The 26,479-nt window shown below is 61.4% G+C and overlaps 4 protein-coding genes across 5 annotated transcripts; 3 read left to right on the plus strand and 1 right to left on the minus strand.

The window, feature by feature from the left end:
- The first annotated feature begins 374 nt into the window (after positions 1 to 374).
- On the plus strand, positions 375 to 3,705 carry CCR10 (C-C motif chemokine receptor 10). The gene has a single exon (XM_041463068.1). It carries the CDS (start codon positions 903 to 905, stop codon positions 1,947 to 1,949), a length of 1,047 nt encoding a protein of 348 aa, XP_041319002.1. The 5' UTR covers positions 375 to 902; the 3' UTR covers positions 1,950 to 3,705.
- Positions 3,706 to 3,866: 161 nt separating this feature from the next.
- Positions 3,867 to 11,007, plus strand: PLEKHH3 (pleckstrin homology, MyTH4 and FERM domain containing H3). 2 transcript variants are annotated; one of them, XM_041463046.1, is made up of 13 exons: positions 3,867 to 4,126; positions 5,941 to 5,996; positions 6,651 to 6,739; positions 6,865 to 7,059; positions 7,244 to 7,401; positions 7,559 to 7,682; positions 8,100 to 8,397; positions 8,490 to 8,697; positions 8,927 to 9,054; positions 9,181 to 9,301; positions 9,381 to 9,830; positions 9,904 to 10,095; positions 10,176 to 11,007. In XM_041463046.1, the coding sequence occupies exons 1-13, from the start codon at positions 3,974 to 3,976 to the stop codon at positions 10,356 to 10,358; spliced, it is 2,355 nt and encodes a 784-aa protein (XP_041318980.1). In that variant the 5' UTR covers positions 3,867 to 3,973; the 3' UTR covers positions 10,359 to 11,007. The 2 variants fall into 2 exon arrangements, with proteins under 2 accessions (XP_041318980.1, XP_041318979.1); XM_041463045.1 differs by having other exon boundaries at positions 3,868 to 4,126; positions 8,927 to 9,063.
- Positions 11,008 to 11,903: 896 nt separating this feature from the next.
- On the minus strand, positions 11,904 to 18,726 carry TUBG1 (tubulin gamma 1). The gene is made up of 11 exons (XM_041463057.1): positions 18,569 to 18,726; positions 18,238 to 18,350; positions 17,583 to 17,750; positions 17,328 to 17,396; positions 16,466 to 16,545; positions 15,755 to 15,881; positions 14,976 to 15,062; positions 14,606 to 14,755; positions 13,204 to 13,356; positions 12,779 to 12,940; positions 11,904 to 12,597 (listed from the first exon to the last, which is right to left on the minus strand). Exons 1-11 carry the CDS (start codon positions 18,615 to 18,617, stop codon positions 12,400 to 12,402), a joined length of 1,356 nt encoding a protein of 451 aa, XP_041318991.1. The 5' UTR covers positions 18,618 to 18,726; the 3' UTR covers positions 11,904 to 12,399.
- Positions 18,727 to 18,785: 59 nt separating this feature from the next.
- Positions 18,786 to 26,428, plus strand: RETREG3 (reticulophagy regulator family member 3). Its single transcript, XM_041463062.1, has 9 exons — positions 18,786 to 19,103; positions 19,592 to 19,698; positions 20,842 to 20,872; positions 21,944 to 22,070; positions 22,771 to 22,855; positions 23,261 to 23,398; positions 23,858 to 23,937; positions 24,304 to 24,436; positions 24,908 to 26,428. The coding sequence occupies exons 1-9, from the start codon at positions 18,913 to 18,915 to the stop codon at positions 25,339 to 25,341; spliced, it is 1,326 nt and encodes a 441-aa protein (XP_041318996.1). The 5' UTR covers positions 18,786 to 18,912; the 3' UTR covers positions 25,342 to 26,428.
- The last annotated feature ends 51 nt before the right edge of the window (positions 26,429 to 26,479 follow it).

Consider the following 26,479-nt stretch of genomic DNA (forward strand, 5'->3'; position numbering starts at 1 on the left):
CATGTTTTAGGTAGTTCTCTTGTGAGTCTTGTGGGTTTAGACTGAAAGGCAAAACCCTGGGGAATCAGGGAAGTGCCTGGTGCTCCAGGCCCTGGGGTCTTGAGCAGGAAAGGGGCTAAAGGAGCTGCTGGAGAGTCAGCCTGCCCTGGCACTGGGCTCTGATCCCACCTGTGGCCCCAGAGCACTTGAGGAGCCCAAGCCCAGCTGCCTGGGCTCACTGACAGGGGCCAGAGTGAAATTGCTGCTCAACTAGTGTGAGTCAGAGAGTGTCAGATCCTGATCTCCAGGTCAGTGGGGTCCCAGCTGACCAGTACCAGGCTGCAGCACTGTCCCACTGCCCCAGAGCAGGGCTGAGCAGCTGGGAGGTGGGAGCACTGTGCTCAGCTGCCTGCAACCTGGATGAGGCAGGAGCTCCCTATCTGGGAGCAGGACTGGGCAGTGCAAGGCTGTGCCCACACTGGGGTCCCCAGGGTGGTGTATGGGGGCTTTGGGCACCTGGGGATGCTGGTGTGGATCCCCAAGACTCAACTGCCCGAGGCAGCTGGGGCCACAGGCTGGGTGCACGTGCAGGGACACAGTGCTGTGCTAGGGACACCGTGGCTTGGGTCATGTCCCTCCACCTGCTCTGCTTTTCACACGGGTGCTCAGGAAATGTGTGGTGGCTCTTGCAATGACTGAGCACGGTGAACCTCCCGCTGCTGCGAGGTAGAAACAAACCCCGCACGTAGGGCCAGGGACACCTGGGGGCTGGGGCACACCCGGGCTGGGCTCCCAGCGGTGAGGCTGGGTGGAGAAAGGCTGCCCTGGGTGTGGTTCTGACCTCGCGGCCGGGCCACCCGTGCCGAGCTCTCCTCACTCAGCCTCCCTCTGCACAGGTGACTCCCAGCCCCTTCTCAGAGCTGATGGCCACCTCTGACTTCTACCCCTGGGAGGACAGCTACTGGGGCGAGGCCACCATGCTGCCGGAGCTCTGTGAGAAGCAGGCAGTACAGGGCTTGGTCCGCACCTTCCAGCTTGCCTTGTACCCTCTGCTCTTGCTGCTGGGCATAGTGGGGAACGGGCTGGTGCTGCTCACACACACCCGCTACCGCCAGGCACATAGTGTCACCGATGTCTGCCTGCTGCACCTCGCTCTGTCCGACCTCCTGCTGCTCCTGATGCTGCCCTTCGCCATCACCGACACGGTGCAGGGCTGGTCCCCAGTCACAGCCGTCTGCAAGGCGCTGCAGGGTCTCTACGCCCTCAACTTTTACAGCGGCTTCCTCTTCCTCACTTGCATCAGCGTGGATCGCTACGTGGCCATTGTGCAGGCGACAACTGCCTGCCGCCTGCGCCCACGAGCCCGCCGGCACGGCTGGCTAGCAGCGGGGCTGGCCTGGCTGCTGGCCACGCTGCTAGCACTGCCCCAGTTCATCTTCAGCCAGGCAGAGCAGCACCAGGATCTCCGCCTCTGTCGTGTCGTCTTCCCCCGTGTGGTCTCACGGGCAGCCCGGGGAGCCACCAGCCTGCTGCAGGTGGCGCTCAGCTTCGCGGTGCCGTGCCTGGTGATGACAATCTGCTACGCAGCTGTGGCACGGACACTGCTGGCGACCCGCGGTGCGCAGCCCCACCGGGCGCTGCGGGTGCTGGTGGCCCTCGTGCTGGTGTTTGTGGCCCTGCAGCTGCCCCACAGCCTGATGGTGCTGCTGGACGCGGCCGAGCTGCTGACCAGCTGGGAGATGAGCTGTGCCCAGAGCCGCAGCAAGGACCTGGCGCTGCTGGTCACCGGCGGGCTGGCGTACCTGCGCTGCTGCCTCAACCCGCTGCTCTACGCCTTCCTCGGCCGGCGCTTCCGCCGAGAGCTGTGGCTGCTCGCCAGCGACGTGAGGTGGTCCCTCGACCCGCGCTGCTTCGGCTGCCCCAGTCCCCGCCGGCGGACATCGCTCTCCAGCTGCTTGGAGGTGGTGTAGGAGGCAGTGCCCGCGGCCGCGGCAGGGACCAGCTCCCCGCGGACAGCCCCGTCCGTGCGCAGACCTGCCTCGGTGAGCACCGGGACACGGGCAGCGCCAGACAACCCGCACGGCGCCTGCACACGCCTGAGCAGAGGGAAGAGCAGCGCCTGCACGCCCTGCGAGTGCCTTCACTGCCCGGCGACCCGCGGGGCTGCGCTCCCTGCAGAGCCCTGCAATGTCACCGCGCCGCGGGCCGTGCGATGTTTCGCGTACTCTGGGGGTCCGGGCGGTGCCGTGAGCGGTTCGGTGGGTGCAACACCGGGGCCAGGCAGGCAGCTGGTTCCCACTCTCACAATAAACCCCGAACGAGTCCCGGTGGGCGAGCGCGGTCTCCGTGCGGGGTGACGCTGCCCCGGGGGGTTTGTGGGGCCGGGGGGGCTCCTTGGCCACCGGCACCGGCGGGCGATGCCTGCAGGAGGCAGCAGAAGCTCGCGCTTCCTGCCTGCCCTCCGCTCGTCCCCGCCGCTGGAGGGACAGGGAGCCCCCGGAAAAACCCTCCTTGGGTCCTGCACCCCAGGGCGGGGCAGGGGGAGGTTTGTCTCTCCTCCTTACTCCCCCCACGAGCTCCTGTGCCACGACACATCCCGGCCCAGAGGCCCTGCGGCACCGGGGTGCTGCGCTGGGTCCGGCCCGGCCCGGACACGTGGCGACCAACAGATGACCACGGGCTAGGACATGGCGAGTGACACTTTGTCCCACGGGCTGGCACATGGTGCCATGGGCCGGCAGCGCCGGGGCCGTGCAGTGTCCCCCTCACCTGGCTAAGGAAACACTCCAAAGTGCCGGGAGCAGGACTGGGCTCGGCTGTGGTGCAGCTGCTCATGGAGCCTCCCAGCAGAGCTGGGCATGCAGGGAAGCACCTCCCGGTGCTGCCGGGCCTGGAGGCTACTTCCTCTTCACCCCCTGCTCTGTTTGGGATTAGCCCAGGACTCAAGGCTCGACTGGAAGAAGCCCTTCCAGAAGCTTCACCTACTGCCGGGCCAGAAGCAGGTTACTGCTGACTCAGCAGCCCCAGAGGCGGGGTGATGGGCCTCTGTCCCCCACAGCCCTCGGTGGGGACCAAGAGCCAGAATCGGGCAGTTTTTGGCCACACAGCACAGCTGCCCCTGTTGCCCACCCAGCCTGTGGTCTGGGGTGGTCCCGTTCCAGTCCTCTGATGGCCGCACAGCTGGTGGGCTCTGCTGGATGCTGGTGACTGGCCTGGCTGCACAGCCGGCCCCACACCAGGGGCTCAGCCCCAGGCACGATCCAGAGCAGGCTGCGTGGGAGGGGAACTGGCAGCCGGCGCTTCCTGCCTGCGCATCCCAGCAGCCCGGCTCCCAGGGACGGCGCTGACCCGACAGCTGTGGCAAAGCCAGAGCCTTAACTCCTGGGGCTTCGGGAGTGGGGCCAGGGCCTGGACGCTGCCATGGCACCCACGGCTTGAGGGTGCCACAGACCCTCTGCCACTGGGCACAGCCCGGGGCTGAGCTGAGCCACATAGCTGTGGCAGCGGGTGTGACCCCACCATGAACGCCTTCCACCAGCTCCTTTGTGGAAAGTTGCTATGAGGGCCTGCCTTGGCATGGTGCCCTCCTGCCCACGGTGCCCTTCTGCCCACGGTGCCCTCCAGCCCGAGCACCGAGCCCACGGTGCTGCCCGCTGGCACAAACTTGGCACCACACCGGGCTGAGTCGCCGTGCTGGGACAGGCGCCAGTGCTGCCGCACGCAGGAGCCAGGACAGCGCACGATGCGGGTGCCGCGGGGCAGGGCAGGGACCCGTGCCCGGTGCCGGTGCCCACACCGGGTGCAGGCGGTGCTCAGTGACGGTGCCCCTGTGAGGTACCGAGGGTACCCGGTGCGCCCCGCCGGCGGCGGCTCCGGGAGCACCGGCCCTGCCGCAGCCCGGCCCGCGCTGCCCGGCGGCGGGGCCGGCGGCCGGTGCGCGGGGCGGGCCGGTCCCGTCGCGTCCCGGTGCCGTCCCGTTGGTGTCGGCGGGGCGATGCCGTTCCCGGGCGGGCTGTGGTGGCTGCTGTGCTGTCGACGGGGCTTCACGCTGCTGCGGCGGGACTACGGCGAGGCGGAGCGGGAGGCGGACGGCGAGGCCGAAGAGGAGGAGGAGGCGTCCTTCGAGCTCCGCGCCCAGGGAGACCAGGTGGGGCCGGCAGCGGCTCTGGGACGGCCACCGGGACGAGCACGGGCGAGCCGCCGGGGTGGTCCCGCTGCGTGCGGGGTGGGTCGTTCCGGCGGGTGCGGACGAGCCGCAGCCCAGGGAAGGCTCCGGGCGGACGGGCGCGGAGGTCCCGGGCCCGCGGGGCAGGACCGACCGTCCCGCTGGGTGCTGCTGCCCGCTTCGACCCGGGCTGCTCCTTAGGACGGGGGTCGCGGGCTACCGTGCCAAACCCGCGGCGGGGCCCCGGACTGCCCCGCCGGAGCGGACCGGGGCTGTCCCGGGACCACGTGCCGGGCGCGGAGAGCGGGCCTGGATCTCCCGTCTCCGGCTGCTTCCTCTCTGGAGGGAAACGGAGTGGCGGAAACCGGTGCTTCCTCCGGCCGGGCTGCGTGTGCGACGGCTGATAGCGCGGGGTGCGGGGCAGCTCCCGGGGCTCCTGTCTGTCCCGCCGCTCTCCTGCACCGAGAGCCGTGGGGCCGAATCCCAGCCCGGACTCGGGGTGGTGACTGCCTGGTCCCGCTTGCTGTGGCCCTTCACCCCTGCCCACTGCGAGCTCGGCCCTGGCTCTGTCGGTCCCTTAGCAGCCCGTCCCCTTTCACAGCAGTGCCAGCCCGTGGGGACAGTGACAGGGCTGAAGCTGAACCCTCTGGGAGCTGGTGGCAGTGCCAAGGGCACAACTATGTAAGGAACCGTCTTTGGGCTTCCCACATCCCAAGGGCCGCACTGGCTCCGGGCTGGCGTGGGCGACTGGTGACGCCAGCTCCCCCGAGAGCACTTTGCTGTGGCCAGGGGGTCCTTGGAAAGCCGTGGTGTCAGCCGCCCCTTCGTGGGAGCGTGGGAGCAGCTACCCTGGTCCTGTCGCCGCAGCTCCTCTCCTGTTTATTTATATCCCTGAGAAAGAGCCGGCTGCCACCGCTGCCTCCTCTGGACTGCCCGCGAGAAACTAGGCACTGCCTCCGTGCCTGCAGCCCTGAGGAGCGTGTGGGGCCCTCCCCAGTGGGACAGTCTGGAGGAGCTGGCCCTGTGCATGGCTACCAGCAGTGTGTGACAGGTGCCCTTAATGCCACAGGTCAGTGGCGCCCGGCCCTGCCCCACAGCACAGCCATACCTGCGGCGGCTCCCCCCTCCCTGTCACTATTTTTAGCATCTGTCTCTTTTTCTTGGCGTTGCGTGCTCTGGCCTGTCGAGCCTCTAGCTGCCCTGTTGGGCTGCAGCTGGCAGGAGCTCCCGTGCATCTCCCAGGACAGCACTGCCGGTGCTTCCATGTCCCCGCACCCCACTGTGCCGGGCACCCTGCCCGCCCCGGTGCCTGCCTGTGCCTGGGCTCTGCCTCGTGTCCCAGCATGTGTGCCAGGGCCGTCACGTGAGCGGCTCTGTCCATGTCAAGTTGTGCTGCGTGAGGAGGAACTGACCCTGTCCCACTGCAGGGCCAGGGACTTCCCAGTGCTGCGTCCCACCGCCGCGGGCAGGAAGTCAGCGGCCCCATTACAATGGGACTTTGTGCCGTAAGCGTATTACTCAGCACTGACCTTGTGCAATTCTGCACGGTATTCAGCCAGCTGGGTCAGCTGAGGACACACGGCCAGCGCGCCCGCCGGCTGCCCCCGCACCCGGGGTGCCCCAGCTGCAGCCCTGGTTCTTGCCGTGGCCTTGTGGATGCCCGGGCTCTTCTGCCCCATGGCAGCAGGATGTGAGCCTGTCTCCTCGGGTTGATGAGGAGGCATACAGTCATGCGGGAGGATGGCCAGGAGTGCCAGGTAATGACCGTGGGGCTGAGATGTCTCCTTCCTCCCCAGGGATCCCTGGAGGTGAGCCTGAGCCAGCCCACCCGTAGCAGCAGTGGCTCGGAGCGGTGAGTGTTCCCCTGCCTTGTGTCCCTTGTGTGGTGCTGTAGGAGCTGAGGGACTGGCATGTTGTGGGAGGTTGCCCTGGTGCTGGTGCGTGCTGAACCATCCTGCCCACCGAGCTAGCACCAGGCTGTGCTGCTCTGTCAGGTAGAGCAGGGAGTGGCAGAGCCGGGACTGCCGTGCTTGTCCCCGTCCCTGGCGCATCCTCAGGCGTGTCTCCATCCCCCTGCCATGCCAGATGGCTTGACTGCCGCAGGCTTAGCTGATGGGGCTGTGCGTGACTCTTCCTGTGCCAGGAGGCTCTGCCAGGCTGTGTCCATCAGCAGAGGCTGTGCCCTGGGGTGGTTGGGGCTGAGGAAGACGGGGTGCCGGGGCACAGGGGCCTGCTCGCTCGCTGTACTCGCAGTACTGACGCTGCTGCCAACATTCCTTCCTGGTTGTTCATTTTCCGAATTCCTTGGCAGGGCCAAGACTGCAAACAGCTTATTTTTAGCCGGGGTCATTTGCACCCAATGACTCTGCCGTGTTCCCACCGCAGGGCTGTGGGGTGCCCAGAGCCCCTTGGGACCCAGCTCATCCCAGCCCCGCGGCCAGCTCCCTGCTCAGGGGCTGTGGGAGACCCCCACGGGTATCTGAGCTCAGCCCCATGTTGTCCTCAGGTCCCTGCTTGTTGCAGAGGAGATGCGCAGCCTCATCGTGGAGAAGGGCCCGGGGCCAGTGGAGGATGACCCTGACGCTCTCGTGAAAGGTGGGATTGTGCCCCAGCTGTGGCTGGTCCCACCCCAGAGGGATGGTCAGACCTGTGCAGACCCTTCCCTGTGCTGAGAAGCCGTTGGGGTGGATGTCAGTGAGGCTGAGGGTTCCCCTTCCCAGGCTGGCTGCAGCGGGAGATGCGGGGCTGCATGAAGACCCCCTGGATCCGTCCTCGGAAGTACTGGTTCGTGCTGACGCCTGACTCCCTGGACTACTACAGCAGCAACGAGAAGGGGGCCAGGCGCCTGGGCTCCCTGGTGCTCACCAGCCTCTGCTCTGTGCTCTGGCCAGACAAGCAGCTCTACAAGGAGACGGGTGAGCTGCCCATGCCCCTTGGCTGGGCTGCATCTTCCCGGCACAACTTGTACCCTGTACTTGTACCCTCCCAGCCCTGAGGGCTTCTTTTGCCCAGAGGAGAGGCTGTGCTGAGCTCTGGGGCGCTGAGCCAGCCTGGCTGGGGTGCTGCTGGACAGTGGGTGAGTGGGTCTGTCCCTCGCAGGCTACTGGAGCGTGACGGTGTTTGGCAGGAAGCACTGCTACCGCCTGTACACGGAGCACCTCAACGAGGCTGTGCGCTGGGTGTGCGCCGTGCAGAAGGTCATCGACAGCAAAGCCCCTGTCCAAACACCCACCCAGCTGCTCATGCGTGATGTCGAGGTGAGCCCTTGGCACCAGGCTGCCCATGCCCACAGCCGTAGGCAGCACTGGGGTGGGTGTCTGGGGCCTTGCATGCCCCAGGGTGGTGGTGGGGGTCTGTACCAGGCGCTCGGCTGGGTTACCCCTCTGCAGCTGTTGCTGTTGCTTTGCCCCCCAGGAGCACAGAGACAGCCCCGAGGTTCTGGAGCAGATCTATCGCTGCAACCCCATCCTGCGCTACACCAGTGGCCCCCTCTACGCTCCCCTGCTGCCCTTCCCCTACGGCAGCCTGGACCAAAGCGGTGAGCGGCAGCTGGGGGGCACAGAGCTGGGTCCTACACTCCAGGCTGGCAGCACTGATGGCTGGGCTGGATGCTGTGCGGGGCAGGTGGGCACCAGGCTGGGGCCTGGCTGGCCCTGGGTGTGACAACAGTGCCCAGCTGCTGGCAGGGGGTCCTGGGGAGGACCATGGGGCTGTTAACCCTCATCCCATCCCACAGCCCCTGAACCCTGCAGCTACACCACAGGGCTGTTAACCCCCATCCCATTGTGCAGCCCCTGAACCCTGCAGCTACACCACAGGGCTGTTAACCCCCATCCCATCGTGCAGCCCCTGGCCCCCGCAGCTACACCACGGGGCTGTTAACCCTCATCCATCCTGCAGCCCCTGGACCCTGCAGCTACACCACGGGGCTGTTAACCCTCATCCCATCCCACAGCCCCTGGCCCCCGCAGCTACACCACGCTGCGCGACGAGGCTGTGAAGCTCTTCAACTCGCTGCAGCAGCTGGAGTCAGAGCGGGACCCGGTGCCGCTGATGCAGGGTGTCCTGCAGACCTGCCTGGACCTGCCGCCGCTGGTGGATGAGATCTACTGCCAGCTGGTGAAGCAGACTACGGAGCCGCCGGCGCCGGGCGGGCAGGGCGACCTGCACTACTGGCAGCTCCTCACCTGCATGAGCTGCACCTTCCTGCCCTCCCCGCCTGTCCTGCGCTTCCTGCGCTTCCACCTGGACAGGTGAGTGCCAGGGGTGCTAGCTGGCACCAGGGAGCTTGCCAGGTGCCAGTGCCCCTCAGAGCGGTGCCTGATCCTCCTGGCATTTCTTGCAGGACGGAGAACCGTTTTCCTGCCTCGGAGATGGCCAAGTACGCCTGTTTCATCCGAGAGGCGTTGGGAAAGACGAAGGGGAGGGAGTGTGTGCCCTCTCTGGAGGAGATCCTGGTGCTGATGCAGCGGCAAGAGATGATCTGCACAGTGCACTGCCCTGGGGCACCCGCCTGCAGTGTGGCCATCAGTTCCCACACCACAGCCGAGGAGGTGAGGGGTTGTGGCTGTGCCAGGCAGGGGGCTGGGGACATTTTGATGCGCAGGGTTGGGTGGGCAGTGTGCCACAGCAGGTGAGCAAGGTCTCTCCCAGCTGAGCCATGGTGGAGAGGGGCCGGGGCTGTCTGCCTTTGCCCACCATGACCAATCTGTGTCCCTTTACAGCCCTGAGTGCCGTGGCCAGGAACACGTGGTCACCATCGGTTGCCTTTGTCTCGCCCAGGTGGCCCAGGAGCTTGTGTCACGCCTGGGGCTGTCCCAGAGCCCCAACCTCTTTGCGCTCTACGAGCAGTCCCGGCGACGGGAGCAGCCAGTGGGCAGTGCCACACTGCTGGCTGATGTCCTCACCAGGTTTGAAAAGTAAATGTCCTGTTCTGCTGCCTATGGAGGAGAGGGGCTGGGGGGCCACGGGTGGGAGGGGACAGATGGGTATGGGGCACATCCACAAGCTGATGGAGCCGGTCTTGTCTGCTGCAGCCTGGCTGGAGAGGACCGGGAGCAGGACCCACCATGCCGGCTCTGCTTCAAGCACTACGGCTTCCTGGACACGGACAACGTCCCACGGGACAGCCTGGAGTTTGCCCTCCTCTTTGAGCAGGTGAGTGGCACGCTGGGGTGGCTGTGCCGTGCCGTGCCGTGCCGTGGTGGCTGTGCTGGCTCACCCCTCTCTCTCACAGGCACATGAGATGGTGCTGCGGGGCTACGTGCCCACATCCGAGGAGACGCTGCAGACGCTGGCGGCCCTGCGCCTGCAGAGCCTCAACAGCGACTTCTCCACCCACGCGCCCTTCCCGCGCCTGGAGGAGCTCTTCCCACCCCACGTGCTGCACGCCCGCTTGCCGCCCCTGCCCCACCGGCCCCCCGCCAAGTGCCGGGGGGCTCGGCTGCGGGCAGGGCTGCTGGCCGGGGGGCTCTGGGGTCAAGCGCTGGCCAAGCAACGGGCGGAGCGGGACCAGCGCCTGCGGGGCCGTCTGCGTGAGGAGGGGGCCAGCACCATGGCTGCCATTGTGGAGAAGTGGAAGCTGCTGCAGGGCATGGGCCGGCCCGAGGCCATGGCTGCCTACGTGGCCTTGGTGCGGGAGTGGCCTGGCTTTGGCTCCACGCTCTTCGATGTCGACCTGCAGGCGGTGAGGCCCCGGCTGGGTGTGGTACAGGGGCAGCCCTGGCAGTGGGCAACCCTGACACCCCTCTCCCTTGCAGAGCCCAGTGGGCCCCGGGCCCCAGCGCCTGTGGCTGGGCATCGGAGCCAAAGCCGTCTCGCTCTACAAGCCGGGAGAGCCCGAGCCCTTGGACAGCTTCTGCTACGGCCGCATCTCCTCCTTTGGTGCCTCTGACAGCAGCACCTTCCGCCTCTCCGTGGAAGATCGAGACCTGCTCTTTGAGACATCCCAGGTAAGGGGCTGCCATCCCTCCACCCTCCCCTCTCACCAGGGATGCCCCAGACTGACCCCATGTGCCTGCTCTACCTGCAGGTGGATGAGATCGCCCAGCTCCTCAACACGTACCTCGCCTCTGCGGGTGCCCAGCGGCTGCCCCGGCCCCAGGAGCCTCCTGCCAGTCCCCCCACTTTGGAGCCCACTGTGCTGCCGCAGGGGCTCTGCCCTGCACCCGGGCCCTGGCAGCACCGGCCACCAGTGGGTTCCTCCCACAGCTAGCCCAGCAGCTGGTGTGGCCACGCAGGGGCTCCGATGGCCGGCGTGGGAGGGCAGCCAAGCCCGGCAGCGAGTGGCAGGTCTGTGCTGGCCCCCAGCTGCTCCAGAGAGCAGGGGGCCAGGGGGTTGTGCTCCCCCACTGCCATTGCCTTTCTGGCTATTCCCTTAATTTATTTTGAGACGCCTGCGCGCCCCACGTCTCCCAGCACTTTCCCTGGTGGGCAGCGGGGCCGCCTCGCTGCGGTCCCCCACGCTGCCCCCAGGCCTGTCCCCGTCCCCTATACCCTGGTGCCTTTGCCTCCAGCACTTGTGTTGCCTGGCCACTCTGCTCGTGCCCCGGGCAGAGCAGAGGGTACCAGGCAGTAGTGCTGTGCCATCATCTGTCTGTCCGTCCTCTGGACCCACCCCTTCTGGAAAGCTGCGGGCGGCTTTTGGCCAAGCTGCCCTGGGGACCCACGGGCTCCTCCTGCATGAGTGGCTGGGCTCTGCGGTGGCCCTGTGGCCAGGTTTATGTCACAGGGGTGGCTGGTGAAGTGGCAGCTGGTACGGCTGGGGCTTGGCCCCTCAGTGTTGCCTCTGTAGAGTTTGTTGGTTCTGTCTTGGGATGGGGGGGGTTGGTTGGTTGTTTTTCTAAATAAATGCACAAAGGAAAGGCTGGGCCTCCTGTCCTGGAGCGTGGGTTGCCAGCAGGAGGCTGGGACAGTCGGATCCCTGGGGCAGCTAGGGCAGCAGGGCCTGGGACAGGCAGCGGGGAGGAGGAGCACAGCGTGTCCTTGGGGGCAGGGACTGCTGTCCCTCTGGTCATTGCCAGGCGACCTTTGGCATTTCACCAAGAGCACAGGCAGCTCCAGCTCCCCGGCAGCCCCTGGCACTGGCTGCCCCGGGGGGGGGAACTGCCCCAGCCACGGGGGCCGCTGCCAAAGAGGGCGTGGGAGCCCATGCTGCCACAGTGGCTGTATTTTTAGTCACCTGCTCTGTGCCCCAAAGGGTAAGAGGAAAATGCTAATTTTCACCTTGGGCTGTCTGGGCTTGGGGTAGTGCCAGGACTGCCCCTTGTCCCCAGGCCACAGCCCAACTCCCACAGGTCAGGACCAGCGCTGCTGTGTCCATATCCCCTGACACTGTACGGCCTCATGTCCATGTCCTTCCTGGTGCTGCTGTCCCTGCCTCGGATCCTGAGTGGTGAGGGCACCCCCAGCCCCTCACGGCCCACCCCTGCAAGGGCCTCACTCCTGCAGAAGATCCATGTGGGTGCCGTGTGCTCTGCGGGCAGGGCGGTGCCAGTCCCAGCCCTGGTCAGCTGTGCTGGCAGGTCCTGCCAGTATTTCTGGCTCTGCTGCAGCAGTTGCCCAGTGCTGCCTGGGCCCCATGGCACTGCCAGCCAGGGCAGAGCTGGCCCTGCACACCCCAGGGCACGTCGGTGAGCAGTGGCCAGGGTTCTCCTGTGCACTGGGGCCAGCTGGCCAGCCAGACAAGGCAAGCACCAACCCCAGTCTCTGCATGTGGCTTCCCTGCCTGGCTGTTCAATCTGGAGTCATGCAGGCAGCATCAGTGCAGGAACAGCCTTTATTAAAGCAAAATAACCTACAAAAATATAGATACAGCCCGTGCCCCAGGCCTGATCTGGCCAAGGAGGAACAAGGCTCCTGCCCAGGGCAAGGACTAGCTCAGCCACACGGAGCCTTTGGCCACGGGGGTTATGTGCACCCAAACTCAGGGGGCCAGGCCTGTTCCCAGCCCCAGGGTCACTCTCCTCCTCCTCCTCCTCACAGCAAGTGTTGCTCCCACAGGCAGAGGTTCCCTCCCAGCAGAGCGCGCAGCTGCCCCAGTCCTGTCCTGGGCCAGGGCACACGGTGGGGCGGGGGCTGTGCCCCGCTGAGGAGCTGCAGGCTCCCCACACAGAGCTTTCCACAGAGGAGCACTGGCACGAGGGCTCTGCCACACCAGGCAGCGCTGAGGGGTGACAAACGTGGGCACGGCAGAGACGAGCCCTGCCGGCGTGCGTGGGGGTGGCCACGGACCTTCCTGTCTGCTGGCAGGGCACTCACTGTTCCTGCGTGCCCCAGGAGATGTAGTCAGGGCGTGTGGCTGCGTGATACTCATCGATCAGCTGCTGCACGATCTCCCGGGAGTTGTCCAGCTCGTCGAAGTTGTCCTTGAAGATGTCCTCCTTGCGGAACTGCTCCAGGAAGGCCTCTCGCTTGCGCAGCTTGTCGTACTGCCGGCACGTCCGCTCGAACAGCTGGAGAGCAGCGCCGGGTCAGGGCGGCCACAGCTCCCCAGGGACCCTTCCCAAGAGAAGCCAGCAGGACTGATCCCTGCTGGGAGCCACCCACCCGCCTCCCTGGCTTTGTGACAGGCCCAGAATGAAGAGGCACGAGGTCTGGGGCTGCAGGGCCGGGCGTGGGAGGGAAGGAGCTCACCGAGGAGATGTTGGTGTGGTTGGCCATCATGAGGCCGCTGACGCGGTGAGCGGACGGCAGGTAAGGGGACTTGCGGGACAAAGCCACCTGGATGCTGGCAGGGCCCCAGGGGATGAAGTTGGCCAACTTCCTCTCCCGGATCCGCTGCAGACTCTTGTGAACCTGGTGGGATGAGAGCAGCAAGGGACAGCAGGGTGAGGGACAAACAGCCTGGCTGCAGCAGACCCAGGAGCTGCTCCCCACAACCACGGGGAGTCATTTCAGCATGACTGCAGCCTTCCCATGAGGCCAAAGCCCAAACAGGAGCAATCTGAAGCCAGCTCTCAGGCACTGCCTAGCCTCACCCCAGGATCCCTGCACAGTGACCATGCTCTTCCCTGTGCCACACCACGGCCATCGGAACCTGAACAGCCACGGGGACTCACCTGTGTAGGATCCACCTCCCCCTGGATGATGTTGAGGATGGCAATGTAGCAGTGGTTGGTCTGCCTGTCTCGCCCTGTGGACACCATCACGTTTTTAGGCTGCAGCAACCTTCTCATCACGTCCAGGACTGTGGTTTTCCTCACACTGGCCACCTGCACGGGCCAGCCAGGGGTCAGAGGCAGTAGGTGTGCTGCTCCCTGCCCTCCTGCTGCCTGGTACACGCTCACACAGGAACAGGGGGCAGCTGGACAGAAATGCCCTCACCCTGGGCATGTAGTCACATGCAAAGCCACATGCAAGACAGGGAAATCCCAACACTGCACAACAGGCACAGCCAGGCCAAGAAACAAAGTGTCAGTGGAGGCTCCAGCGTGGGGGCTGTCTGGCCCACATTCTCCAGCACAGCAGGGCTGGGGGTGAAGCTCAGCTGAGAACAGAGGGACAGGGACCTGTTTCATGTTTTTGCTGTCAAACACGGGTCCTGTCCCACTGCCAGGCAGGGAGCAGTGGGGGTTCAACAGCAAAGGGGCTGTTCCCCACTGCATGCCCTCCCTGCCTTGCCCAGCTCTGAGCTATGGGCAGCCTGGCCACTGCCCTCCCTGAGTGCTGCTGCTGGCCAGCGGGGGCACAGCCAGGGCCAGCACCCAGGCTGCCCACAGCAGGGACAGCTGGGTGAGCTGGCAGCCCCCTCCTGCACTGGTTGAGCCCTGCCCACACTCCTCTCTCAGAGGACAAATCACACAGTGATACCCTTTTCAGAGCCAGCAGTTTTTCAGATTTGCTTCTCTGAGAAACATCCTGAGGAAATGCACACAGGGAGAGGAGAAGAGCAGCTGTTAGTTCCTTCCGGGCCGTGGTGGGTCAGCGCAGGTGAGCACCTCCCAAAACAGAACTGCCCCACTGGCAGCAGGGGGCTGGGGACACTGGTTAGGGACCAGCCAAACACAAGAAGCTGCACTTGAAGTGCAGAAGGGTGGCAAATTCACTCTCAGACACAGACTGAGCTTCAAGAAATGGCTGACACCTGTAGCCCACCATCAGTGACAATAAGCATTAGTGTTTGGACACAAATTGCTGAAGCTGATGGCTCATGGGGGTGGCAGGACTGGCAAAGCCACTCTCCTGGCCTTGCTCTCATCACTGCTAAGGGTGGCTTTTGCCAGTCCAGACCCTGATGATCTCGACAGCCACCCTGATGCATGCAGCAGGTAGCCTGGCACAAGCACAACTGCCTGCTCAGGTCTGATTCATTGCACATGCTGCAGTCATGTGGCATGAGCACGTGGGCCTGGGATTTGGGACGTGCAGTGACAGCTCACAGAGACACGGGGCTGACGGATGCTGCAAGGTGAGCGTGGCAGCTTCTCTGCCCCTGGGGATGGGGAGGAGAGCCTGCCTTACCGACTGGTCGGTGGTGAGCGGCGTGTAGCCCGTCATGAGGAAGTGCAGCCTGGGCGTGGGGATCAGAGAGGCAATCAGCCCAATGAGGTCGTTGTTCATGTATCCAGGATACCTGAGCGTGGTGGTGCTGGCAGACATGATGGTGGACACCTAGGGGAGAGGACAGGATGATCAGAGGGTCACAGAGTGTCAAAATCTGCCTCATGCTGACATGCCAAGGGAAGCTGGGGCACCTGGAAGGACACAGGGCCCTCACTCACAGCTCCAGGCTGCCCACCCCTGAGCCCAGCCCACGAAGCTGGTTCAGATTAAACTGAACACAGCAGGGAAACCCTATTCTGGTTTTTCCTGAGGGAAAAGTCCTTCTCACCAGCTGGTTGATCTGTGAGAATGATGGGTTCTGAATGTGCAGCCGGTCTGTCGCGATCCGATTCAAGGCTGTGTTGTCCAGAACCACCTGCAAGAGAAACCTGGCTCTGTGAAGGGCCCCTGAGGCAGCTGAGGAAGGCCAGTCCTGGCCATGTGTCCCAGGGCACTGGTGGTCCAGTACAGGCTCCTGAGAGGAGCCCTCTGCACAAGTGGCAGACACTTGAAACCACAAGCTGACTCATGCGTGGCACGTAACTGACACCGTCAATGGAACCTCGTCCCTCCCTCCTGGCTGTGCTCCCCGTGCTCTCCCAAAGAGCTCTGCCCCTGGGCCAGCACTGGCACTTGCAGCAGCTCCAATGCAACTGCTCCTGCACTGCCACATGCAGGGAGCAGCCCCAGTGTCTGGTCAGATGTGACCAAAGGCCCCGGTGCAGGCTGAAGGTGCTGCCTGGCTGGGGATGCTGTGGGTGCTGCAAATGACACAGGAGTTGCATTGAGGCAGGGGCTGCAGCACAGCTACACAGAGGAAGCACAGCCAGTCCTCACTGCCTCGGGAAGATCTGCTGGACCCAAGGCAGAAATGCCAGGCAGCTCTGCAGGGGTTAGCACCAGTGAGGGTCCCTGGGGCCACATCTGCTTGGTCCTTCTGTTCAGGGCACACTCATTGCTGCACCTGGGGCTTGCTGGCACACGGTGCTGGCCCCAGGATGGGCTGCAATTCTGAGCTGTGGGGACAGGGCCATCTCCTCAGGGCTGGCTGCACCACAGGCCTCTTACCACACAGTCAGCATTCTGGGTCAGCCTCTTCAGTGTCAGCAGGGAGTTGTACGGCTGGACGACAACATCGCTCATCTCATCCTGGTTTGGGAACACTGAGTAGGTCTCCACCAGTTTCTTGGGATACCTAGTGAGAAGTGCAACATCTCAAGGGTTAACACCATCAAGCTGCACTCTCCCCTCCCACAAGCTGCCTAAGCAGTCTCCAGGGCTCAGGACAGGGTGAGTCACCAAAGCTGCAGCCAGAGTGGCTCCCAGGGAGGGAGAGAATGTGTCCCAGCAATGCCTACCCCAGCAGCACAGGAGCTGGCTGCCAGAGGAGCTACAGGGAGGCTGAGCCATCCACAGGCTGATTAAGCAGCTGCTCACAAGTATTTTCAAGAGGATGCAAGCTGAAACAGGCCAGGATGGCAGCTCACAGCCTTCAGCCAGAGCCTCCCACCCTCCCCTGCACTGTCAGGGTGTCCGCAGGCAGCTGACTGATAAGAATGGCTGAGGGAAGACAGAGCTTGGACAGACCAAGTCCAGTTTCAGAGCCTCTGAAGTCCCCAGGCGTATCAGGAGCCAGCCTTCTGCAGGCAGCATGCCAGGGATTGCACAAGGCAGTGTTTGGGTGGGGGTGGTGGCTCTGAGTCAGCGCTCTCCAGCTCCAGGCAGGCTGCCCAGGCTGGGCCAGCTCTGCGGTGTGGGAAGGGGACAGGGCTGTCTCACCTGTCATTCAGTCTCTCCAGGAGGTACGAGCCCAGCCCAGAGCCTGTTCCACCAGCAATGGAGTGGCAAAGCACAAACCCCTGGAAGGAAGCAGCAGGAGCTGAAGGTGAAGCTCAGCCCCAGAGCAGGCAGACAATGTGTCACCCCTGCTACCTCCAGCAGAGACCTGCCAGACAGGGCCAGAGCTCCTCGTAGCATGGATGCAGCAGAGACTGACCCCAGCTCCTCAGGGCACTCCTGCCCACACTCTGGGATCCACATCTCTGCACACCCCACAAAGTGCAACAGCTGCTGGAGAGCATTCAGGTTCCTCCCACCCAGAACAGGACTGGAACAGCTCCAATGTCACCTCCAGGGTCCAGTTGGTCACAGGAAATGGGACTGCACGTTCTCAGCCCTTTCCTGGGTCCTTCACACCCCTCCCTCCTCCCAGAATGACTGAGGCCAAGCTCCCACTGCCTGACTCCAGGGCAGCTCCCACATGCTCAGCTCCCACAACAGGCACTTGAATCTCCTGCCAGCTTCTTTTAGTGATGTTCTCCCTTCCCCTGCTGCCACGTCACAACCTGACATGAACACCTGGCAGCCCTGTCTGTCTGCACACAGGGTATGGGTTCACATGGAGAGCATAAAGAAAAATGCCCCACAAGCAAACAGTGGAAGAACTTCTGGGGCAGGCTGGCAGGGGGAGTGGGGATGGACAGATCTCCTGTCCCCAGATCCCCTCTCTACATGTTCTCTGCTCAGAAGCTCACTGAGCTAGTCTGTGCCCACCAGAGTGCTGAGCTCAACCTTACAAAGAGCAACGCAGCTGGGAAAACACCAGCCAGGGCCACCAGATCCAAATCCCTTGTTTACTTACTTCCAAGCTGTCACTCCCATCAGCCTCTCTGTCTATTATGTCAAAAATATCTTCGTGGATCTTTTCTCCCTGCAAGAGAGATCAGGACTGGTTTTGCTCCTTTCCCACAGAACATGGACAAGAGCTGCTCAAGCTCAGTGTGAAGCTGAGTCAGACTGGCAGCGTGGTCCTGTGCCCGGGGTGCCACACAGGGCAGGGACACAGGACAAAGCCCCAGGGCTGAGGAGTCTCACCCAGCAGCACTAGGGCTGGTACCTGCGAGAAGCCACTGGCCCAGTTGTTGCCAGCTCCCCCTCCATGCTCAGACAGGTAGATGTTTTCTGGGTTGTAAAGGTTGGCGTAAGGGGAGTTGAGGATGGAGTGGATGACACGGGGCTCCAGGTCCAGCAGCACGGCCCGGGGGATGTAGTGCTCATCATCTGCCTACAACCACAGCAAGAGGATCCCCATGCTGCTGCAGCTCGGTGCCACTTCCACTGCCAGAGCATGAGCCACCCCTGGCTGCAGCTGAGCCCCACACGGCCGGGCTTGGCAAGGGAGGCTGCTCCTGTGCAGCCCGTGCTCAGTGCAGCGTCTGTGCCCCAGAGCGCTCCCAGCGCGGCAGGGGAGGAACCCTCGGTGCTTACATAACGCACTATCTATGGCAGCCACAGCCTCGTGCCTCTGCTCCGCCCCCAGAGCTCCACAAACACAGCGGGAGCGCAGGCGGGAGCCCGGAGCGGGCTGCAGGCAGGAGCCGGGGCTGAGCCGCCGCTCCCACCGGCACCGGCAGCGCCCGCCCCGCGGGCCGCAGGGGCTGGGCAGGGGGCACAGACAGGGAGCTGCACCTGCGGGGGCACGGAGCCCCGCGGGGACCGGGGCAGCTCGCTTCGCGCCGTGTGCCCGCTCCCCGGCCCGGGGCCGCCGGTACCTGGTAAAAGAAGACGTCCTTGCGGTCGGTGCCCTCGGTGGCGAACTCTTCCACGATGCCCTCGGGGCTGATGCCGTGCTCGGCGCAGAGCTGCTTCCAGAACTCGAACCCGACTGCGGGGAGGCGCGGTCAGACGGACCGGGCAGCGGGATCGGTACCGGGGCCGGACCGGGGCAAGGCCCGGAGCGCCCCGGTCCGCAGGCCCCGCCCCTCTCGCTTGAAGCCCCGCCCCGTCCCGTCCCGCCAGGCCCCGCTAACTGCCCCCCCCACAGCATCCCGACCGCGCCCGGTGCGCGCTCCCCCGGGCCCGCCACGGCCGTGGCGCGCTCACTCTGGTTGCCGCACTGGCCCAGCTGCAGGGTGATGATCTCCCGCGGCATCGCGGCCGAGGCTCCGCTCCGCTCCGCGCCCCGCCCGGCTCCGGTACCGCCGCGTCTCCCGCCGGCGCCAACGGCAGTGCGCGTGCGCACTGCTCGCTTCCGGGGCAGCGCCGCGCCCCTCCGCCCGCGGCGGCGCCCTAGCAACGCGCGTGCGTCCCGGCAGGAGGTGCGGGCAGCGCATGCGCCAAGATGGCGGCGCGCAGAGTGCAGTTGCAGTCGGTTGCTGGGGGCCGCCATGCTTGCAGCGGCCGCGCGCGCGCAGCTGGCGGGCGGATGTTGACGCCGTGAGGGAGCGATGGCGGCGGCGGCAACGGCGGTGGGGCCCGGGCCCGGCGAGCGGCAGCGGCGGGTGCAGGCGCTGAGCGCGGCGCTGCGCTGCCGCCTCGGGCCCTACGAGCCACTGCTGGGCGCCCTGCAGGCCGCGCTGGTGTGGGAGCGGCCGGGCCGCAGCGCGCTGTGCTGGGTGGCGGTGCACGGCCTGTTCTGGTGAGCGGCGGGGCTGGGACCGGGATCGGGTTCGGAACCGGGACCGGGATCGGGATAGGGACCGGGTGGCGCTGAGCCCCGATCGCTGGAGCTGCGGGGGTCGGGGGGCTTGAGGAGGAGCGGTCTGTGAGGGACCGCGGGTTTGCTCCGTGCCCCGTTCCGGACAGGAGGGACCGGCAGCGCTGGGTCTGCTGCAGCCCCGTCCCCGTGCTCTCCTTGTACCTGAGAGCATCAAACTCAGCCTGCTCTGTGGCAGGGGAGGGAGGGCAGCTTGCCCGGGACAGGAGCTGTACAGCAGGGCTGTCCCGGGAGAACTGACACGAGCAAACCGAGTCACCCAGCAGATGCCCCCGGGGCACGCTGCGTGGTGACTGAGTAGCAGGTGCTGAGTTTTCTCCCTGAGTAAATAGTTTGAGGTTGGTTTGTGTTACTCCTTTTTGTCTCACAAAGATCTGGCCGGTACCGACTCATTGGTTTCTTCCCCATAGGTTCTTTGCTCTGACTTCCCTTCGTTTGCTGTTCCTGATTGCTTTAACCCTCATAGTAGTAGTGTGTCTAGACCAGTGGAAGCACAAAATCTGGCCAGAAATTGGTGGTAAGTTGCATTTTGAGCTCATAGCAGCAAATCAAGCCGAGTTTCCAGCCCCACAAGTACAGGCTCTGCACTGCCTGCAGTTACATTGTTAAAAGCTCAACTTTTTGCTTTAAGGGTCTAGAAGCCAGCAGAAGTACTTCAGGCATGCTCTTTCTGGAGCTGGGATATTCTGATCTGTGTAAACACAAGTTCTTTTTATGCTTGTGACACTGGTATTTGTCTTGTAATCCTGAACCACAGGATGTACGTGACCTAGTGCAGGTTGGACACAGTGATTCACTTTGTGAGCATTCAGTACCAGGGTGAGAAATAGAAGCATATGTGGAACTCATCTGGAATCCCCCTCAGAATCCATAATCAGTTTAGGATGAAGACAAGTCCCAGCCTTGCTGCTGAGCAGAGATGTCTTTGGGAGAAGAGGCATCTGAAGAGCTGTAATGAAGTTAGTTTTCAGCTTTCAGTAACCAAAGCAGTTGTATCCCTCCTTTGTGACATTAATACACTGATGAACACCCCCATTCCAAGCAGCTGGGGTCCCTTGGCTTTGCATGGACAGGTTAGTTTGGAGCAGTGTCAGGGTCTGCATGTTCCCAGGGCTGGTTCCCTGACTAACCAGCAAGTTCAGCTCCCAGCTTTCTGCTTCAATCCATGTTCTTTGCAGTTCCTGGGAAGACATTAAAGCTTTCCTTGGTTTCAAAGCTTGGCTCAGGCTCCTTCCTAGGAGACAGTGTCTGTCCAGCTCCTCCATCCCTCTGATTTGATCTCTCAGAGTGGCTGGGACATCTCTTTCAAGTCCCAGCCTGTGTGGGAAGGTATCAAAGGATTTAAATTCCTGATGCTTCCAGTCTGCAGGCTGTTCCTCCTCCCCAGCTGGTGTGTGCAGGGAGTGGGGGAGAGGGAAGTGGGCAGCTTCTAGAGTCCAACAAACACCAAGGAGCAGCAGGGAGACTCTTGCAGTCCTGTACTGTCACACGTACACACTCAAGATTTGTTATGGAGTGATGCTTCTCCATCCTGTAATTACAGTTAATGTCTTTTCCAGGTGTTCCCCAGCTTATTAAAGCTTTACTTAAATCCCAAGAGCTAAGCATTCCCATGGCAAATTCCTTGCAACTAATGTAGTGTCTGTTCTTAATATTTTAGTGGCAAGACCTGATGAATTAGACAATGAGAGGTAGGAAACTAATTGACTGCTCTGCTGTGATACTTTGCTGTGATACTGTGTTGTTACCTGCACATGCTTGGGATGTTGGCTCCTTCGGGTGAGGAGGAGGGGGAGAAGGGAGGAGGGACCTGGGAGCTGCTCAGCAGAGGGCAGATGGAGACCCAGATGCAGTCAGGTGGTCATGAGAAGGTTTTCTTTCCCATGCCATTTTATTGTACTTTGCTTTCATACCAGCCTCCAGTTATGCTTGCTTGATTCCCTGCCCCCTGAAGTTAGAGGTGCTGCCTTAGGAGCAATTTCTCTTGTATGGGTCTCCAGTAGCAGGAAAACAGCATTTCTGTGGGAATTAATGAAGTCTTCTGAGACTTGATAGGGAATATTTAACAGGCTTGTTCCAGCAGTTGTTTCTGCATAGTTATGATCTGACTGCTGCATTAATTATGGGTTGAGAAATGCTGAGGTGTTGCCTCACTGCTCACACCTGCCTCTCTGGGCACACCTTCCTGCCCCACTGCCAGGCTGTGCTGGATGTCAGTTCCTGATTAAATCACCTGAGCTGCTGCCAAAGGACAATTGTCTTTATTAATTTCTTTTTTAAGAGGCCCAAGCACAAAAGGAATTGCTCTTTCTAACCTTCAGGTACTCCTGACTAGCAGTTAGGCAACACTAACAACTGACCAGTTCAAGGCCTCCAGAGTAACTGAGTACATGAAGTGAGGAGCAAGGCTGCTTCTAGACCTCATGCTGAACACTTGGAGGCTGCAGTTGACCAGATAAACACAGAAAAAGTAAATGGATTCACTTGATTTGCCTCTGCACTGTGCACTCCCTCCAGCAGCATGGAAACTGGTCCAGGGCATTGACTGAAATTCCTGCTCGTCAGCTGCTGTGGGAGCACTGGGATGCTGCTAGAGGGGCTGTAGATGAACTGCTTTGGGCAGGGCACTGCTTGGAGGGCAAGTGACCCTCATCTCTAGAGCTCTGTGCTGGGTGGGAACAGAAGGAAGCTTTAAGACAAGTATTTGTAACAAGGCTGACACTGATGCAGCAATATCTTCCCAAATTCTGCCTTCACTGCAGCTGGGGATACGTCCACCCTCGGCTGCTCGGACTGCCAGAGCTCTGTCATCATTTGGCTGAAGGATGGGTGACTGGGACCAACTTCTTAAGTAATCTCTTCGTTTTCAAGAGGCAAAGTCCTGGCAAGGTAAGAATGTGCAGTTCAGAAAATAACCTGTTTGGTGTGGAGCCTCTGCTGACCACGAGGATCCTCCTGTGCTGGCATCCAGCACTGGCTGAACACATTCCTGGATGGGAGGTTGTCATGGGAGGTCTCCCACAACACTGTGCCTATTATGTGGTGGGAAGGAATGGAAAGCCCAGGCAGAATAATCAGATTAGGTTGTGGAGGAGGGAGGAGAAAGTGAATGTCAGTGTGTGGATTGCACCACTGAAGTGAGAGCGTGGCTGCTCCGTCTGTAGGTTTCTGGCTTTTCAAGTGTCTGTCAAATTTGTCTCCTCACTGGGTTTTAACAGTTTGAGAAAGTGTGTCAAGTTTTTTCTTTCTTCTTTTTTTGAGTTTATGGGAAGAGAAACCTGTAGCACGGTGATACTGCCCTTGTCCTCTTCACCTTGAAGAGCTCTTTAGTTTAGCCTCTTCCTCGCTGTTGGTGTCCCTGCTTTGGGAAGCTCCTCTTGCCCTGAGGCAGGAGGCCTCAGCTGCCTGTGGCTCTGAGGGCAGACACCCCTGTGTCTGTGCCCACGCTGGAGCAGGTGGTTGGACACTGTGAAGGCTTCACCCTCCTTGGAACAATGACTTGACCCAGGATTTGCAGAGGCTGACATGGTCAAGAAGTGAGTGGACCTACTGCTTAACCCTGGAAACTCACTGTCTCTCATGTCTTCAGTTTTGCCTTCTAGTGTGTGGAGTGTTCACTTTCCTGGCTGTCCTGGGCCAGTACATCCCTGGGCTCTTGCTCTCATACTCGCTGTGTAAGTAAATATCTGTGCCAACACAGACTTACATGTGAAAGGAGATGAGTGGGTGCCGAATGTCCAAAGGATGGGGCTCAGAAGGAAAGCTTGTGTGAATGGCTTGAAAATTTAAAACAATACTTTCTGCCAGGAATGTGGTGGTTCTTGACCAGGACTCAAAGTCTGGTCTGGAGAGAAGGTGTTTGAGTGCTTAGTAACTACAGATCTGAGCACCAACAGGTTGGCCTGTCAATTTTGTTAAATTGGCAGAGGTGATGGCACCTGTTCCAACAACCTCCCACAGCACTGCCCTCAGTGCTCAGATCCACCGTGCTCTGTGTGTTGTGCTGCATCACAAAACATCAGGATGTTTGCCAAGCAGCATCCTGAGCAACCTCCTAACCTGCATTTCACTCCCTGCAGTGCTCCTGGTCCTGCTGTGGCCCCTGGCCGTGTACCACAGGCTGGGCCAGCGCATGTACCACAGGCTGGAGCCCGTGCTGCAGCGGCTGGACTTCAGCGTCCGGGGATACGTGACAGCCAGGCAGCGCCAGAGGCAGCGTGAGTCCTGTGCCCTTTCTGCCCCCAAGGTTTCACACCTTGATCTTTGATCCCTGGAATGGGCTGTGAGCAGAGGCTCTGGCCTTGGCGGGCAGTGGGGGCTGCATGTCTGCCATGGCAAATTCTTGGAACTGCTTTGGGAAAAGAGAGAGGCAGTTTCGCCTCTGCAGCCATCTCCTAGGAAGCAGCTGCTGTGGGCTTTTCACAGCACTGAGCTGCTCCAGTTCTTGGCTGTCAGAACTGTGTGTTCTCTGTTCTGGAAAAAGGAGGAAAGGCTCTGTGCGAGGGAGTTCTAAACATGTTCATTTCAGCAAAAAACCTGTGACAGCCGCAGTCAGAAATGATCGTGGCTCTGCTGTGCAACAGAGCTCTGCTCTGTTATGTGCAGTCTGGGGTTTTCTGGTCCTGCACAGAGCCTTGCCCCAGCAGCAGTAACAGCTTTGTTCTGGTTTCTAACAGTGCGTGGCCGGGCCCTTGGTCAGGAAGCCACGGATGATGGGAGTGACAGCGAAGAGGAGCTGGCTGCATTCTGCCCCAAGGTAACAGAGCCTCTGGGAGAGGGAAGAGCTCAGCTGGAAAGGACAAACCTCACTGCAGGGACATGCAGCATCTGGCTGAGATGTGAGCAGCACATCTGGCAGCACAGCTGAGGGTGATAGGAGAGCAGATGAGGACACTGTCCTTTCAGATAGGTCTTTCCCACTCTGTTCCATTAAAGAATGTCCAAAGCTGCTTGTGCCAGCTGCAGTCTCCTAGCCTGTGCAATAAATGTGAATGAGTCTCAGGTACCAGTCTCCCATGGGGTCTAGGTTTAGCTGGAGGCCACTCCATCATCTGTTTTGTCTTGAGGCATGGGGATAACCTTTCCAGTGCTGATGTTTTCAATTTTATCTTCTATTTCAAAGCTGGATGACTCCGTGGTTGCCAAGGAACTGACCATCTCCGACTCTGAGCATTCAGATGCTGAGGTTTCCTATACTGAAAATGGGATGTTTAACCTTTCAAGGGGCCAGACACCCCTGACAGAGGGATCAGAAGGTGAGAGGAAACAGCTTCTGGAAGGTTTGGAATGCCAAGCAGGTGCTAGTGTGATGGGTCGGAGGCAGGATGTGTTACCTCCCATCATTGAAGTCTGGCTGTTTGATGTCAGCCTTGCTGCTGGAAATGAGCTGCAACTGCCTGTTTTGTTCAGAACTGAACTTCCTCCTTCATTCCTGTGGTGCTTGAGCGAGGGCAGCAGCTCTGCACAGGCAGATCAGGCTCTGCCAGTCTGGCTGTGGGTGCTGCTGCTCCCCTCTCACAGGTGGCTGCTTCAGCACCCGTGTTCCTTGTGAGTGAGCTGGGAGGTCAGAGGGATCTGAACACTTGGGGTGAGGGGAGGGAGATGTTGAAGAGAGTGTGGTCTGTGAGCTCCCAACAGTCTGTCCAGGGGAGCTGCTGGCCCAGCTCCTGCCTGGGCCTGTGGGTGCTGGTGACTACTGGCAATTAAAGCACTTTCTCCTCTTGCAGACCTGGATGGTCACAGTGACCCAGAAGAATCTTTTGCCAGGGATCTCCCTGACTTCCCTTCCATAAACCCAGAAGCAACTGGCATAGATGATGAAGATGACACCAGCATTGGGATCCCGAGCCTGGCGTACCGCCCACAAGGGACAGAGGATCTGCAGCTCCCACATGAGCAGGAGGAATTTGGCACACTGCCATCGGTGCAGAATCTCACCAACAACATCGCTGGCTTTGTCACCAGGGGCATGATCCAGCTGGCACTGTCAGGAGGCTCTCAGTCAGGCTCCTCACGCAGCACCAATCCCCAGAGAGGGGCAAAGACTCACCTCAGAGCAGCCAGTTTGGACTTGGACACTGACGCTGAAGGGGATGACTTTGAACTGCTGGATCAGTCCGAGCTGAACCAGCTGGATCCCACTGGCTCCCGGGGCCAGTAAACCACCCTGTCACTTCCCTGGTTTTCTATTGCGCATCATGGAGTGAATCCTAGAAGGAAAAGCTTTGCACAGTTCTCTCAGTCGTCTCCTGTGGGTCTGGGTGATGTGACAGCCAGTCCTGGCTGGGTACACCACTGTGACTTGTGACTCGTAGCCTCGCTTGGATCTTAAAATAAAGAACACTGGCAATCTGTAGGGAAGAGACGTTGATGGGATAGCTCCACAATCACTCTGCACTGTCTGACATGATGCTGCCTGCTCCAAACTTTCTCTAAGACAATAAATCTGGTGTTTGCAGCTCTCAAGTCCAGTGGGACTGACAGCATCGCCAGGAACAATTGTGCACTGAGTTCTGGCACTGGTGTGTAACCAGGGGAACAGGACAGAGCCCCTCAGACATCGTGTCTGGGACTCAATGCTGTTCTATCTCAGACAGCTGTTCCCTGATCCTAGTATGTGCACAAATCCAAGTCTTCTCTCCCAGCAATATTCAACTCCAGGTGGAACCAAGCCCCTTGCTCCACTGTGGATGTTGTGCAGCCGCAATGTTTTCCTTGCACTGGCTGCTCCCTCGGCTCCAGCTCCTCGTGATGCTGTTTTGTAAGAGCTCAATGGCAATAAGACACCTGCTGTGACCATCAGACCACCTACAAGAACATCCACGTGTAGCCCCTGCTTTGTGTTGCTTTTCTGAACTAACAGCCTTTGTTAACAGCCAACTAACACTTTGCTAGAAACCCCTGTGCTGCTCCAGTGCATTCCCGTGGGCAGGGCCGAGGCCGTGCAGTTTTCCTGGAGGAAGGAGGAGGTGGAGCAGGGCTGACAGGGCGGTGCTGTGTCCCCTGGGCCCTTGCTGCCTCCAGCCTTGTGCAGGCAGAGCCCAGCACTGGGACCGCACAGGGACAGCAGCCCAGACCAGCAGTGACTGAGGAGCTCGTGCCTGCCGCGGTCCTGTGAACAAACCAGCAGACCCCAGGGAGAGCCAGCCCCCCTCTGCCCACCGAGTGCCCCCGTTACTTTTCCTAAGCCATATAGACGCGGTTCTGATCACATTTGTGCAGCCAAGAACGTACCTCGTCAGGGACCCGTTACTGGCTGCTGTTTGTCTGACTCTGCTTATCCGACCGCGTCGGCCGTG

The sequence above is a fragment of the Pyrgilauda ruficollis genome, unplaced genomic scaffold, assembly GCF_017590135.1.
Source record: "Pyrgilauda ruficollis isolate IOZ18807 unplaced genomic scaffold, ASM1759013v1 scaffold161, whole genome shotgun sequence".
Lineage (NCBI taxonomy): Eukaryota > Metazoa > Chordata > Aves > Passeriformes > Passeridae > Pyrgilauda > Pyrgilauda ruficollis.